Below are 16,281 nucleotides of genomic sequence, written 5' to 3'. Positions count from 1 at the left end.
TTTGAAGCCTAAGCTGATTTACCAGCTCCGGCATCTCTCTAGGTTAATGAATCTGCACTGGGGAGGGGGTCATTTGGGCTCACTTTTTAAGGTGAGCTTATGCTTCCTGTGATTAGTGCAGTGAGACACCCACACGTTTCGTAAACCACATTTCTTAAAGGAGAACTAAACCTTCCCAAAAGAGAGCGCCCCCATCCACTACCATCCATTCTCCTCCTTCCCGCATAGTCCATTATTTAAAAATGTGTCCCTGGATGTAATGCTGACCTATACATGCAGACTAACGCATCGGAACTCATGGGCACCATCTAGGATTGCCACCTTTTCTCAAAAAAAATACCGGCCTTCCTATATATTTATCTTTTTTTCCCTAATAATAACATTGCAATCAACCCTTATTTTTGCAACCCTAGCGCCATCTTCTGTATCTTTGTATTCCTTCGCTAAGGGATCTGCCGACACTGAGCTTTTTTGCGCTGTTGGAGCCAGTCTATTGTCATGTCTAAAGTGCATGCGCGCGAAAAGCTCCTTTAATTGCCAAAGTGAAGATGATGATCCGAAGATGGCACCCACGAGCTCCTCTGCGCTACTCTGCATGGATAGGTCAGTGTGACAACGAGGGAAGCTTTTTAAAATAATGGACTAAGCAGGTAGTGGGGGCGAATGGAGGGTAGTGTATAGGGACTTAATCTTTAAAGGAGAACCAAACCCTTTATATTAAAATCCCCTACCCTTCTACACTACATAGATCACCCTCCCTGCTCCCCCTCCGCCTAGGTATTACCCTTGGTAAATGCCACTAACTCTCTACTTACCCCTCGTTGCAGATTCAGCTCATCGGAGTTCATGGCCGCTATCTTCTTTTCGGTAATCTTTGCGTCTTCTTCCAGAGCTTCAGCAATTTCCATGACTTTCGGCGCATGCACAGTTGTTAAAAAACGGCTTCAACTGTGCATGCACCAATACGGCACTTACTTCACGAAGATTACCGAAGAGAAGAAGATGGTGTCCGTGAACTCTGATGAGCTGAATCTGCAGTGTGGGGTTAGTAAAGAGTTAGGGGCATTTACCTAGGGTAACACCTAGGCTGGGGGGAAGCAGGGAGGGGGTCTATGTAGGGTATGGGATTTTAATATAAATTATTTAGTTCTCCTTTAAGGGGGCTTTAGTTCTCCTTTAAAGGGCCCCACCCACATAATATAATTCCAGATTTATATCTTTAAATATTTAATTTTATATAATCCATATTATATCTTAATTCTGTTTAAGGCTTTACCATGTTCTTGTGACATTGATCTTTCTTTGGCCCTGTAACATTGATTCCTAGACTGTAGGACTGGCCCCACTAGAGGGACGTGAATGAATGCCATGGGGGTTGGCCCAAAAAATCTGTAGATCGGGATGGTTGGGACTGACAGATTGCCCCCCAAAGGAGGGCCGCATGCGAAGGGGTAGCGCTTATTTATATACTTGTGCTTGCCCCGCCCTTCTGATGTTGTCAGAGAAGGGACAGACTGGGTGTGTCAGCTAGGGTCGGGTGATGTTACTGTGGGTTAGGGTTGGGTGTGCGTTGAATATTTTTTGACCCACACATCACTAGACTGGTAGGGGGCATTTAGGTAAAGGTTAAGGTACAAGGTTAGAGTGAATCAGTCCTGTACTTTTAGTACTTTCTTCCCTTCCAAAGATTATCCAATAGGCTGAAGTTGAATTTCCTCTGCTGAGCGTTGTCCGACCTGTGCAGTAAATACAATAATAATTGCACAGCTTTACTTACCCTTGTTAAAGCCTGACTTAATGGACAATAAAAAAATTAAAAAAAAAGTAAGTGCCAATTTGAAACTCTCCTTTCAAACAAACAAAGCCTGCATTTGCACCTTCTACTCGTGTTTCATAGGACTAGGTTTCTAGCATGGCACGGCCAGTCAGCGGGGGAGCCGGCTCTCAAAAATTAAGCATTAGCATTAGTGTTAAGGATGTGTGTTTTTTATTGTAACTGTGAATATTTTATTGCATTAAAAAAAATAAATTCATAAAACGCTCCGTTTAGACCAGACCTCATCGTCCCCAAGGACAGAGGCAGGGCAAGGGAAACGCCTTGTCTTGGGAGTTGCAGATATGTCGGGCGGTTGACTGAGAATTCCACAGTAGTGTGTGAAGCAAGCATGTGCTGCATGTAAACAAACAGAGAGGAGTTACAACGGGCAGCTCCCGAGCTGTGCTAGAGCCCAGTGGTGGAACTATACAGGAAGCAGACCTGCAGTCACAGGGGGGCCCGGACTTTAGGGTCTGCTTCTTCTATAGCTAATAAAAAAAAAAAACCTCCTCCCCAGCCGCTCTCTTACCTGCGGCGAGGAATGGGGAATCGTTGGGTGGAAGTGGGATGTGGGTGAAGCAGAGGCGGGGGCTAGAAGTGGGCGGGAGGATGGGGCGCGGACTGTGTGGTCTGCTTCCTCTATAGCTAATAAAACAAAACCTTCCTCCCCAGCCGCTCTCTTACCTGCGGCGAGGAAGGTGGAATCGCGGGGCGGGATGTGGGTGGGGCAGAGGCGGGGACTGGACGTGGGCGGGAGGATGGGTCCCATACTGTGGGGTCTGCTTCCTCTAGCTAATAAAACAAAACCCTCCTCCCCAGCCTCTCTCTTACCTGCGGCGAGGAAGGGGGAATTGTGGGACGGGAAGTGGGTGGGGCAGAGAAGGGGACTGGACGTGGCCGGGTGGATGGGTCCCAGACTGTGGGGTCTGCTTCCTCTATAGCTAATAAAACAAAACTCTCCTCCCCAGCCGCTCTCTTACCTGCGGCAAGGAAGGGGGAGTCGTTGGGCGGAAGTGAGTGGGCAGAGGCGGGGAGTGGAAGTGGGTGGGAGGATGTGGAATTAGTGTGCGACAGCCCCCTCTGAAGATTGTTTTGCAGGAGGCCCAGCGCACTCTAGTGACACCACTGCTAGCACTGCTATAGCTCTTGGTGACATGTTGGCACTGCTTTCGCACATAACATGCTAGTACTGCTGTTGCACATAATCACATGCTAGCATTGCTCACTAAAACTGATAACAATTTAAATATCCCTTCACTTCCACCCTACAGAAGATGTTTGTTGAGTGCCCCTTGGTTTAGATTATTTGAGTGGTCCAACTCTCGTGACAATAACAGTCATGCACAGCTATGCCCAGAACAGAGCGTTTTTGTTTGATCTGTGGGCATGGTACAGCCCATTGTAAATACAAGTGTGTAGGATACGTCTATCCAGCCTGGTGTCTCTGCTCTCACTGTATATCCCCCCCCCTTATGGTCCAAAGTTCATTCTTCCCCCAGTAGCCCCGTGCATTCTTCTGTACGAGGGAGTTCTTTCTGAGCAGATGCACATGCCAGCAATATTGGGTGTAGGCTGCAGTATTTTGTTTTCTTTGTCTTCTTCCAAAAGACCAGACTGTACATATAAGATTGTACTGGACATTATAAAAGCCAAATTTACCCAGCCTTTTATTTTGTGTTACTTCATGAGCCAGTATTCATTTGTCTTATTGTATAAAACGCACCTAAAATAAAATGATTTATGTGGATTTCGGCCATTTTCGACTAAAGGTGGCCATACATGGGCCGATAAAAGCTGCCGAGTCGGCATCTTATTGGCCCGTGTATGGGGCCCCCGACGGGCTTCCCTGATCGAGATCTGGCCGAAAGTCGGGCAGATCTCGATCGGATGGGACTAAAAATCCCGTTGGATCACAGCCGCATCTGTTCGTTGATGCGGTCCCGCGATCCAACCGCCCGTTACTATTCGTTAGGATCTGATCTTGGGCCAGCCTTAACCACGTTCGAAACCAGGTGAAGGTGGACACCCACAGTTTTCATATCTCACAGCAGAGAATCTATATAACTTATCTCAGTTATAATCCGTTCTGATTATAAAACATGTGATTCTGGTTGTGAACTTCGATTTACAGCATCCTCAGTTCTACCTCAAGTCAAAAAACCATAACCAGTTTGACTCCACCTGCCCCACCTGCGTGGACAGTAAGTGCTGTCATGTAGCACGAAAGTGACGTCACTCGCAGATCATTTTACATGGGAAAAGTATATTTAATCCCCCCCCCCATTAATTGGTCTGTAACCTACCCCACTGCAGCTAAAGGGTACCTATGGGCCACCTGCATGGTCCGGTTAAATATAATCTGAGACCTGACTGCTTTGTGGGTATTCCATGGGTACCCGACCCGCTGCTGGACTCTAGCCTGTGCAGCTGTCATAAATTAATTGGCTCACTGTTAAATATTGCTGCCGACACTGTTGTAAAATAATTTGCTCTCTGTTATATATTGCTGGGGCCACTGTGTTGTAAAATAGTGTGCTCTCTGTTATATATTGCTGGGGCCACTGTGTCGTAAAATAGTGTGCTCTCTGTTATATGTTGCTGTGGCCACTGTTTCGTAAAATAGTGTGTTCTCTGTTATATATTGCTGGGGTCACTGTGTCGTAAAATAGTGTTCTCTCTGTTATATGCTGCTGGGGCCACTGTGTTGTAAAATAATGCGTTCACTGTTGTGTATTGCTGGGGTCACGAATTACGGAATGGCCGTCTCCCATAGACTTCATTTTATCCAAATAATCCAATTTTTAAAAAATGATTTCCTTTTTCTCTATAATAATAAAACAGTAGCTTGTACTTGATCCCAACTAAGATATAATTAATCCCTATTGGAAGCAAAACCAGCCTATTGGGTTTATTTAATGTTTAAATGAATTTCTAGTAGACTTAAGGCATGAAGACCCAAATTACGGAAAGATCCGTTATCCGGAAAACCCCAGGTCCCAAGCATTCTGGATAACAGGCCCCATACCTGTATTTTGTTTCGGGTCAGTGCATCCTAATATAATGTACAGGTATGGGACCTGTTATCCAGAATGCTCGGGACCTGGGGTTTTCCGGATAACGGATCTTTCTGTAATTTGGGTCTTCATGCCTTAAGTCTACTAGAAATTAATTTAAACATTAAATAAACCCAATAACCTGGTTTTGCTTCCAATAAGGATTAATTATATCATTTTGAAAAATTTGGATTATTTGGATAGAATGGAGTCTATGGGAGACAACCATTCCGTAATTCGGAGCTTTCTGGATATCGGGTTTCCGGATAAGGGATCCTATACCTGTACTTACTGTTGTGTATTGTACTGATTTATATTGCTGGGGCCACTGTGCTATGAAATTGTGCGCATTTTGCAGTGTGGCTAAAATTGGTGCAACCCCCAACTTGATTTCGTAACCTGCTAGATAGGTATGTGGACAATTTCAGATATATATATATATATATATATATACACACACACACACAAAAGCCATATTATAAATGGTGAGTTCTGATGTCGTCAGTTATAACCGGTGAGTAGTGATGTCATTTCTGTCACATGACTCACTGAAACTTGTGTATTATAATAAATAAAGTACCCCCAGTTGCAAAATATAAGGATATTAGAAGTTGCCTCGGAGTTCCATGACCTGTATAAAAACAGGTCATGGTCATGAAACTCCTCTGTAACTTATAATATCCTTATAATTTACAAGAGGGGGTACTTTATTCACTATATAGATATATATATATCAAGCAGGCAGATGAGTTTGTAAAATGCTGACTTCATCTGGAGGGGCAAAATTGCTTCTTATATGTCTCCAGGTGTGAGCTGCTTTACTCACTTAGCACGTAGATGGATGCCCCGACTAATTGGTTTCAAGTGGCTGAATTGAGGGCAGAGTTAATTGTGCTATAACTTAATTATGATACATTATTTGTATAGCACATTAACCCCAAGAGCAATTGTGCCGTCTGCAAGAAAGCAATCCTCACCAGCCCTGGGTATCCTTCCTCCGAAACAGCTGAGATTGTAGCAGGCAGCATAAAATATTCATTCTTTAATGACCTGTCACATGAGCCTTTTTAGATAGGAAATTCTTGTGTGGAACATTTGAGCCCGTTATGGGATTTTCTCAGGTCCTTTAGGAGAACGAAAAAACAGCAAAGGAAGCGCCGGTTGTAAAACTCCAGCAGATTGGTCCCCAAGAGCAAATAAATGTGCAGTACTTATGGCTGTGTAATGACAGGGAAGTGTTCTGGAATTTCTGCAGAGCGTGCTGTCTGTATCCAGAGACGGAAGGTGGAACTCCCCGTGGCACTGACGGGAGTTTGTGATGATGTCATATGGGCAGAAAAAAACAACTGCACTGTTGGATATTGTGCCCTTCTTTAAAGGAGAAGGAAAGTCGTTTAGCACTTGGGGATGCCAAATGTTAGACTACACTGGCCCGGGGGTTATTCCAGTGAGCAGCACGGAGTGATCCTCTTCCGTCTTCTTCTTTCTTCAATTTTCCCGGGGCAGACACATGCTCAGTAGGATGAAAGCCGACTTTTTAGATAAAGTTTGGCTTTCCACTCTAATGCGCATGCGCAGCCTCAAGAAGAAAGAAGAAGCCGGAAGGGGATCGCTCTGTGGTGCTCACTGGAATAACCCCGGGCCAGTGCAGTTTTCTGCTGATAGGAGCATCGGCCCGGGGTTTCAGGTAAGTCAATACATTCAGTTGGGGGTGCCTAACATTTGCCCCCCCAAGTACTAAACGACTTTGCTTCTCCTTTAAATTAAAGGGTACCTCGCTCATTCTGAGAATGCATGTGAGTTAGCAATGCTAGCTTCAGGCTTACCAATTGCTCCCCAGAGTACAAGTCACGTATGGGTGGTGGCCAGTATTTGCCACCAGACCATCCACTCCCCCTACTACTTTATGTTGTCCCTGCCTAACTCCTGACCGGGTAGCACTTGTAGCATCACTACACTGCACCATGAGCTGCTGCGGGGGGCACAACACTCCATACGGTTCTTTAGAAAATAATGTTGTTTGCACCATCTAGGGTGTGGTCTGTATTAGCCTGCACCTCTGGTGGGGAAAACCAATTTGATGTGGGAGGTACCCTTTAAAATTGCAAAGATGGCTGTTTAAAGTGCAGGTGAAAAAAAAAATTGACCCGCACCCGACCCTAACCCACTTTAAGCTAAACCACACCCAACCTGGCCTGACACACATTTTGTTAATACCCACCCTCGGGTTTTGGCCTGACCCGCACATCACTAATTCATGGATCAGTACTTGCTTTTAACTTGGTCCTTAAAGTCCGAATTGGTAGCTCATTGGCCCGTATATGGGGAGCAAAGTAATCGCTCTCCTGGCAAAATTCATAGGCCCCTATTATTAGAGCCAAAATGTTGGATCCGCCCAGCATGTGGATGGTCATATCAGGTGCAGATTAGGCCAAAAAAAACCCACAGGACATGTGGGTCGTACGGGTTCAGGCCGACTTCCACAGAAGATTCCTGGGTCGCGGGTGGGCTCAGGTTGAGCTCTTCCTTCTGCTCTTCCCCACCCCATCCCCCGCAACCTTACTCTGTTGTCTTCTAGCGGCAGGAGCTTCTCTTTATAGGCGCACGTCCTGCCCCTTTTCATGACATCAGAGATAGGCGGGTTGGGCGTGGTTTATAAATAGATCTGCTGGATCAAGTTGGGTGCTGGTCATGTTTTTGTTGATCCACACATCATAAGTGCAGATGCCTATTCGCCCACTTCACTAAACCAACGGATCCTCTGGTATATGGGCTCTATTTACCCTAGCAACCAGGCAGTTGTTAGAAAGTCAGAATGAAATAAATAAACAGGGGGGTAATAAATATTTATCAATAGCAGTGTCGGTTAAAGGAAATCTATACCCCCCGAACAATGTAGGTCTCTATAAAAAGATATTGCATAAAACAGCTCATATGTAAAACCCTGCTTCATGTAAATAACTTATTTCATAATATTATACTTTTTTAGTAGTATGTGCCATTGGGAAATCCTAAATAGAAAAAATTTAAAAAATTGGTGCACACAAACATACCACATGTTAGGTCACATGAGCCAATTAAAAGACAGAGTTGTGTCTTTTGCTTCCACGCTTCTTCCTGTTACAGTTAGAGCTGCAGTATTTCTGGTCAGGTGATCTCTGAGACAGCACACAGACCATCACAAAATGGGGATTTAAGGCAAGAGATGTAAAAGGGCAATATTTAGTTAAATATATATATACCAGTTTGGTAAGATTCTTCAATATGCCACTTAATATGATATAAACTATCTGTTGCTTAAATATTCATTTTGGGGGTAAAGTTTACCTTTAAAGGGCAACTCCACCCACAATAAAAGAAAATGTAATAACATTGCATCCCTTTAACCATTGCTGTGCACCCCCCCCTCATTTTCTTAAATAGTGCCAGTGCCGAGGGTTAAAGACCGGGGTAAGAGGTTGTGGGAGGAGTGTGCACGAGGCTGCAGCTGCCCAGGCTGTACCTGTAGGAGTTTGAGCAATGTTATTATGTTGTGCTACTGAGATGTGAGGCGGAGCCGGGGAACGGCTTTTGTGACAAATTAACAAAGGGAAACCAGAGCCGTCCCTTCACAGAGGCAGTTAGTGAACAAGATAGCAGTGGGGTTTATTTATATCCCAAATTCATCTTCATGTGATCGGCGCTGGGTCTCAAGTGCCTTTTTTTTTCCAGTGGGAAGCGGCACGTCGTGCCGGGGGGGGGGGGGCACTTGCTACTTTGTGCACAGGGTAGAGTTTAGGGGCTGCTTTCAGTCTTCACATTCAAGCGTAAGCTTTGCTCTATGTCTCACCTGTTCCTAACTGCCGACACGGGAATCCATGATCACATGGCCCCAGGACATGGACACCGTCCTGTCGGAATTTGTCCGCTCAACTGGGGTGGAGCCCGGACTGGCTAGAGATCTTTTAGAAGGTAAAATATTCTTCCCAAATTATAATTTTTTATAACACCATAACGGGAGAATTTAATTCTTATATGTTTTATAATGAGGTATTTTCATTCTGTAGTTCTAGAGAGACGTGGGACATAATCTCCCTAGTTATGTACTAAAAACAATCTATTCTACAGTTATACAGTTATGCTGTGCAAACCTGCACCCTATTGCTCTATTTCAACTTTAAAGGAGAATTCAACCCTAAACTTAAAAATCCCCTACCCTACATAGACCCCCCTCTCTCCTCCTCCCATCCTAAGTGTTACCCTGCTCAAAAGCCTGTAACATTTTACTTAAGGACCCCATAGACGCGACGATTCTTCTTGCCGAACGACCGATTTTAGGGAAGCCCGACCGATCCTTCGAAATTATCGTGCGGTTAGTGGGATTCGAACGATTGTACATCTTACGATTTTTCGGCCGACATCTGTCAGGAAATTGATCGGCCAGGTCAAAAAATCTTTGTCGGTCCCAGTGCAATCTATCTATATTTGCAGGGCCAAGCAGGCAGCTCCCCTTTGTTTTCCTGCCAAATTGGTCTTTTTAGTTGATGGTAAATTCGTACGATCGTTCTGAGAAGATCGTGGTCTCACGATCAGGATCTGATCTTTTAAAAATCTCAACATCTATGACCAGCTTTACCCTCGGTGCAGATTCAGGCATGAGTTCATGGGCGTCATCTTCAGCCGATTCGGTAATCTTCGCAATGAGACCGACGCTTTTTCTGCGCATGCACAGTTGTCACGAAACAGAAAATTGCTCCAACTGCGCATGCCAGCCTCATTCCAAAGAGAATAAGATGGCACCCGTGGACTCCGATGCCTGCATCTGCACTAAGGGGTAAGTAAAACATTAAGGGCATGTGGACGGGGTAACACTTAGGCTGGAGGGAGGGGGGGGTCTATGTAGGGTAGGGGTTTTTTAAGTTTAGGGTTGAATTCTCCTTTAAGGGCTCATGCCCCATTTAGATCAACTATAGCCGAGCCTCTGAAGCATTATTTGTACCAGCGCAGGGTAACGGTGCATTATATTTAAATAGTGTTTCTGGTCCTTTAAGACTTCTGTATAGGACACTTATTGCTCAGTTATAAACACTGGGCAAATTTGTACCTGGGCGGCAACACATAGCAACCATTCAGTGATTAGCTTCTTATTTCAGCCAGCTGCAGATTGAGCACCAAAAGCAATCCTTTCATTGGTTGCCATGGGCTACTGCCCAGGTGCAAATTTGCCCAGTGTTTACAAATGACCCCCCTGCCTTGGATGTGGCTTCAGAGCTGTAATAGAGGGCCACAAGCACAGAAGAAGCTAGATATGTGCAGCTGTACTGTGTGCATTCTATTCTGTCTGACAGTGATAGAGTTACAGAGAGGTGCAGTTGCACCACTCCCTCATTCTTTTGGTCAAAGAGCCATATAAGAGGCGCACAGACACGTTTGCATCATATATTTCTATCTGTCTGGGCAAAGTAGTCCTAGAGGTGCAGACCCACAGCTGCACTATACGTTCCCTTCAGTAGAGTGAGTAGATACTCTCATTTTTTTTATTTTTTTTTGCACACTGTGGTGCATTATGTAGGTAGTCACAGGCCTCTGCTCCCCTTTTTCGGAGTACAGAGATCTGCGACATGTACGCATAGGTGTCCACTCACCTGCCCCATAACTTGCACGTCATTGAGATGCACACGTTAAAAGGGGTGATTCACCTTTAAGTTAACTTTTAGTATCATGTAGAGAGTGATATACTGAGACCAAATGCAATTGTTTTTCATTTTTTATTATTTGGGGTTTTTGAGTTATTTCGCTTTTTTTTTATTCAGCAGTTTTTTTTATTCAGATTGCAGTTTGCAATTACAGCAATCTGGTTGCTAGGGTCCAAATTCCCCTAGCAACCATGCATTGATCTGAACGAGAGACTGGTATATGAATAGGAGAAGGACTGAATAGAAAGATCAGTTATAAAAGATCAGTTATAAAAAGTGTCAATGACAATAAATGTGTAGCCTTTAGGGATGCACCGAATCCAGGATTTGGTTCGGGATTCGGCCTTTTTCAGAATCCTTCTGCCCGGCCGAACCAAATCCTAATTAGCATATGCAAATTAGGGATGGGTAGGGAAATCGTGTGACTTTTTGTCACAAAACAAGGAAGTAATGTTTTCCCCTTCCCACCCCTAATTTGCATATCCAAATTAGGATTGGGGTGTTTGGTATTCGGCTGAATCTTTCGCAAAGGATTCTGGGGGTACGACCAAATCCAAAATAGTGGATTCGCTGCATCCCTAGTAGACTTACAGAGAATTTGATATTTAGATGTGGTCGGCGACCCCCATTTGAAAGCTGGAAAGAGTCAGAAGAAGAAGGAAAATAATTGAAAAACTATAAGAAATACATAATGAAGACCAACTGAAAATTTTCTTAGATTAGTCATTCTATAACATACTAAAAGTTAACTTAAAGGCGAACCACTCCTTTAAGAAGCATCAGGAGACTCAACCCGCGTTGCGGCCCTGTACTTACCATCTGCCCAAAGGCAACGGCCGGTGTAGCTGGCTGGGTACCCGTAGTTATACACAATAAGCAGCTAACCTGCAGCTTAAAGGTAGAACTTTTCAGATATGGGTGTAGATGCAAGTTGGGGTCAGATGGAGGGTCATATCTATAACAGAGTTTGTTCCCTTCCACACTTTTGAAAACTTTCTTTCCTGCCCTGCCCACTTCTAATGATGTCACTTCCGGCTTGCAGCAACAGCACTTCCTGTTTAAAGGTCGTCAACGGGTCACGGTTGCAGAAAAGGCAATTGTGAGTTGAGTCGCACAGGACTTTAAGCTGCGCCTCCTGATGCAGTGCTCTACTCCTCACATGGGGAATTATAAATGACCCCTTGTGTTTCATTCAGTTGGATAAAGTGGCTCTAGAGTTTCTTAAGGTGGCCATACACGGGCTTATAAAAGCTGCCGACAGACCGAGTCTGCAGCTTATTGGCCTGTGTGTGGGGCCCTCCAACGGCCTTCCCTAATCGATATCTAGCCGAAAGTCGGGCAGATGTCGATCGACGGGACTAAAAATTCCGTCAGATCGCAGACTGCATCTGTTTGTGGATGCAGTCCTGCGATCTGTCCGCCTGTTCGCCCATTGTTATGATCCAATCGTTGGGCCCTAGGGTCCACGATCAGATCAGCCCGATATCGGCCACTTCAAGGTGGGCATATGGGGGGGGAGATCCACTCGTTTGGTGACATCGGATCTCTCCGTGTATGGCCACCTTTAGTAGTAGCTGCACAGTGCGTGCCATTCACTTAGTTATAGAGCCGCCTAACTTGCAATTCAGAAGGCTATTGAGATTAGAGAGCTGCAGTGTTTGTAGCTGAGTTCAATAGTTGCACCCCTCCAACTACTGACTGAAAATCCCAATGCAAGTTGCACACAGTAAACACTATAGACAATATATTTGTGTGTCCTTGAAGCATCTTCTGGGGTCCCTTTAACTTTGATCAACAATCTATTGTTGATGCTTCGAGTTTGGGTCAAACCGTTGTCCTACAACTCCCAGCATGCTCAGCTACTTAGACAGTGACTGGCTATGGATGCCTGCAAATTGTTTGGAAAGGCGCATTCACTTAAGGGTTCCATGGACGTGAGCTCAGGTGGACTTATTCCTTGTGGAGCTTGGATCCATTTCCACAGATGATGTCAAAGGAAGGACCTTCGATTGATGTGAAGGATATAAAGTATATTAGAATTACTAGGTATCTATAGACTGTAGAATGCATCCCGTGTGTGTGTGTGTGTGTGTGTGTGTGTGTGTGTGTGTGTGTGTGTGTGTGTGTGTGTGTGTGTGTGTGTGTGTGTGTGTGTGTGTGTGTGTGTGTGTGTGTGTGTGTGTATATATAGTCTGTTACCAGGGGAACAGACTATATTATGGGACGCTCAGCCTCTTCCCATCAGAATCTTATCCATCTAGAGATTTATATTTTTAGAGCTGTGATGTGAGTGTCTGTGACCCTTGTAGAGAAGTGTATTTAGTACACGCACATGGAATCCTAGAGGCAACACTCGCTTCCCCTCCCGAAATGAGGAGCGCGCCTGTGTTTGTGTATGTCACGCATGACTGATGGGATTGTCGGAGCAGAACCAAAAATATCCACAGTATTACAAACACCGGCTTTATTTACTCCAGAGGGAACACATGGAGGCACCCACAGCACTTTGCTGCCCTGGGGACCCCTGGAACTATAACAGGGTGACCCCAAAGTTTCTATAAATCTGTAACCTTGTTATGAGCTAAGGGGGCCCAGCCTGAAGGCCAGTTAGGGTGAGATTTGGGGTGAGTGTTTATTTGTGCCCTGGGTACCCCTGGAACTATAGCAGGGTGACTGTTACCCCAATGTTTCTATATATCTGTAACCTTGTTATGAGCTATGCTGACCCAGCCTGAAGGCCAGTTAGGAGGAGATTTGGGGTGAGTGCTTATTTGTGCCCTGGGTACCCCTAGAACTATAGCAGGGTGAGTGTTACCCCAATGTTTATATATATCTGTAACCTTGTTATGAGCTAAGGGGGTCCAGCCTGAAGGCCAGTTAGGGGGAGATTTGGGGTGAGTACTTATTTGTGCCCTGGGTACCCCTGGAACTATAGCAGGGTGAGTGTTACCCCAATGTTTCTATATATCTGTAACCTTGTTATGAGCTAAGGGGGTCCAGCCTGAAGGCCAGTTAGGGGAGATTTGGGGTGAGTACTTATTTGTGCCCTGGGTACCCCTGGAACTATAGCAGGGTGACTGTTACCCCAATGTTTCTATATATCTGTAACCTTATGAGCTAAGGGGGTCCAGCCTGAAGGCCAGTTAGGGTGAGATTTGGGGTGAGTGCTTATTTGTGCCCTGGGTACCCCTGGAACTATAGCAGGGTGACTGTTACCCCAATGTTTCTATATATCTGTAGCTTTGTTTAGTTTCCATGTTCCTAGTTTGTATGCTGGAATGCAGGGCTGCACCTTCAGTAGATGCAGATAAGGTGGGAAAGAGACATACTAAGCAGTTATGAAACTTGGAGGCACAGGTAATGATTTTGTTTTGCTGGGAATAGTAATAACACGTTGCAGTGAGCCAGCACAGCTATGAGGAATATATTGCAGGAATGTCAGATGTGCAGCTCTATCTCCCATGTCTGTATGCTAATGAGGGGATGCTGGGAAATTTTAGCTGACAAGTTTTGTAACCTTGCTCAGCGGGGTCAAGATCTAACTGTCGTCCCAGTTCATATCTGTATGAGAGCTATTTTTATGTGCACATGGGTTAATTCTCCCCATATTTGCATGTTTGGGGGCTGCCATATTGCTGGCGAGACATTTGTTTACTTCTATTTTGTGGCCTAAGCATACCTCCCAACATTTTGGAAGTAAAAAGAGGGACAAAAAAAATTTTCCCGCACGTAGCGCAGCAATTTTTTGACCACACCCCTTTCTGTGGCCACACCCCCTAATTACCGTGTTTGTTTTACAAAATTTGGCAGGTTATGAAAGTTTGAAAATATTTCTCCTTATCTAAACTGTGTTTTTGTGTCTCAAAATTGTTACAAAGTATCTTATTTGCACCTGTTAGCTGTTCTGGGCTCTCTGCTAAAAGCCAATAAAGTGAGAAACTTTGTTTCTTTTTCTGGCTGTTCAGTGCATAGAAAAGAGGGACTTTCCAGTACAAATGAGGGACTGCGGGTTGAGCTGTCAAAAGAGGGACTGTCCCTCCGAAAAAGGGACAGTTGGGAGGTATGGCCTAAGTGCAGAGAAAATGTTACCTGGGGAAGACGGCTGCAGAAAGGAAAATAAACAGGAGCTGTGCCAATGTTTGCCAGTCTGTGCCAGCGCTTCTAGGGCACGGCTTGTTTACGCTTTCCAACAGCGAGGGTGATTTGTGCATGGCCGGAGTGATTGCCAAATCTTGGGTGCCCCTAAGACGCAGTTTCAGTGGTGTTTAACCCCTTAACTGCCAGGCTTAGCTAATTCCATTCTATACCCGTGTACATAAAGCTGACAGTTTGCCTCCGGTGTGACGGCTGTAGTGGTGAGCATGTGCAGAACCATGTGAATCTCGGCAGTCATGTGACTTCTCCAGCCCCTGATTGTATTCCTGACAAGTGCACTGCTTTAGAGCACAATGCGACTTTTATTATCTGTAACAATGCAAGCCTGATGACTCCCTTTTTAACCTCCTGAATTCTCTCTTTATGTTGTGACAAACCTTTCACACCCTGACGTCTGTGCCTTTTTTTTGCATGTATTTAGGCTGTTTATGTAATGCCCAGGCCCCCAAATCCTCTGCAGACAGCCATGCAGAACTTGCTTGCTTTGGCTCCCTTTTTCATTATTTCTAGCCTTTATTTCTAGCCTTCAAGCTTGCTGAACAGTCTAATGTTTACTGCCCATTATGCAATAAACACAAAGGAGAACTAAACATATAATTTTATCATAGGGCCACTCCAGAATTGTCCTGCCCCCCCCCCCCATACCTGAACTCAAAAGGCAGGTTTGCAGCCAACTTATCCGCCCTCTTCACTTCAGAAACCTGCTGCTGGAGATATATGGTAATTCTCTGTACAGACTATGAGCAAACTTAGGGGGCTGTTCCTGCTGAATTGTGCTTAGTACAGGGGAATGCCTATGCTGTCATAGTTTTATGGGATCTCCCTGTACAGGCTATGAGTAAACTTAGGGGTTGTTCCTGCTGAATTGTGCTTAGTACAGGGGAATGCCCATAGTTTTATGGTATCTCTCTGTACAGACTATGAGCAAACTTAGGGGGCAGTTCCTGCTGAATTGTGCTTAGTACAGGGGAACCCCTAGGCTGCCATAGTTTTATGGTATTTCTCTGTACAGACTATGAGCAAACTGGTGGGCTGTTCCTGCTGAATTGTGCTTAGTACAGGGAATACCTATGCTGCCATAGTTTTATGGGATCTCTCTGTACTTGGCTTAAGCAGAGCCAGACCAGCAATCTGAGCCAGTAGTACCTTCATAGCAGCTGGGGGAATAAAGCAAAGAGAGAGAAACCTGTAGGATTGTTTTTGACAGAAGAATTTATATGAGACTGTAGGACGTTGCAAGGTTTTCTCAGGCATGGGGCCGCATTCCTGCCTGGCAACCTTTTGCAGCCTATGGGGATTATTAACAGGGAAGCAGTTTCCTATGGGGCCCCTCGTCTGCACCATTAATGCAGAGGGGCCACAGTAACAAATCCCCTTTGACGTCAGTGAGGATTGTGGGCACATGGCTAGTATTTATTATTTTCTCTGTGCTCAGGGAGCCACCTGGGGGCGCTATATCACCTGCTGGAGGTTTATGGATCCAGTCCCACGTGGAGCGTCTTGTGCGACTCACTGGTAGAACTTTCTTAAAGGGACAGTCTACCTTTACTTTTCACTCTCCCAGATTTAGATATATTCATTT

The 16,281-nt window shown here is 45.0% G+C and overlaps 1 protein-coding gene across 2 annotated transcripts in view; it reads left to right on the top strand.

Moving 5' to 3' along the window:
* Positions 1-16,281, top strand: part of otud7b.L (OTU deubiquitinase 7B L homeolog) — a 59,831-nt gene that overhangs the window by 22,537 nt on the left and 21,013 nt on the right. The window contains exon 1 of one of the 2 annotated variants that reach the window (XM_018231400.2): positions 8,624-8,820. The exons of the other annotated variant lie outside the window; for it this stretch is intronic. Within the exon in view, the coding sequence (XP_018086889.1) occupies positions 8,727-8,820 (94 nt within the window). The 5' untranslated portion in view covers positions 8,624-8,726. Of the gene's footprint in view, positions 1-8,623; positions 8,821-16,281 lie in introns of those variants that run through there. 2 annotated transcript variants of the gene reach the window in all.

The sequence above is a fragment of the Xenopus laevis genome, chromosome 8L (genome assembly GCF_017654675.1).
Source record: "Xenopus laevis strain J_2021 chromosome 8L, Xenopus_laevis_v10.1, whole genome shotgun sequence".
NCBI lineage: Eukaryota > Metazoa > Chordata > Amphibia > Anura > Pipidae > Xenopus > Xenopus laevis.
Note: the sequence above shows the minus strand (reverse complement) of the source record. Positions and strands in the feature narration are given on the sequence as shown.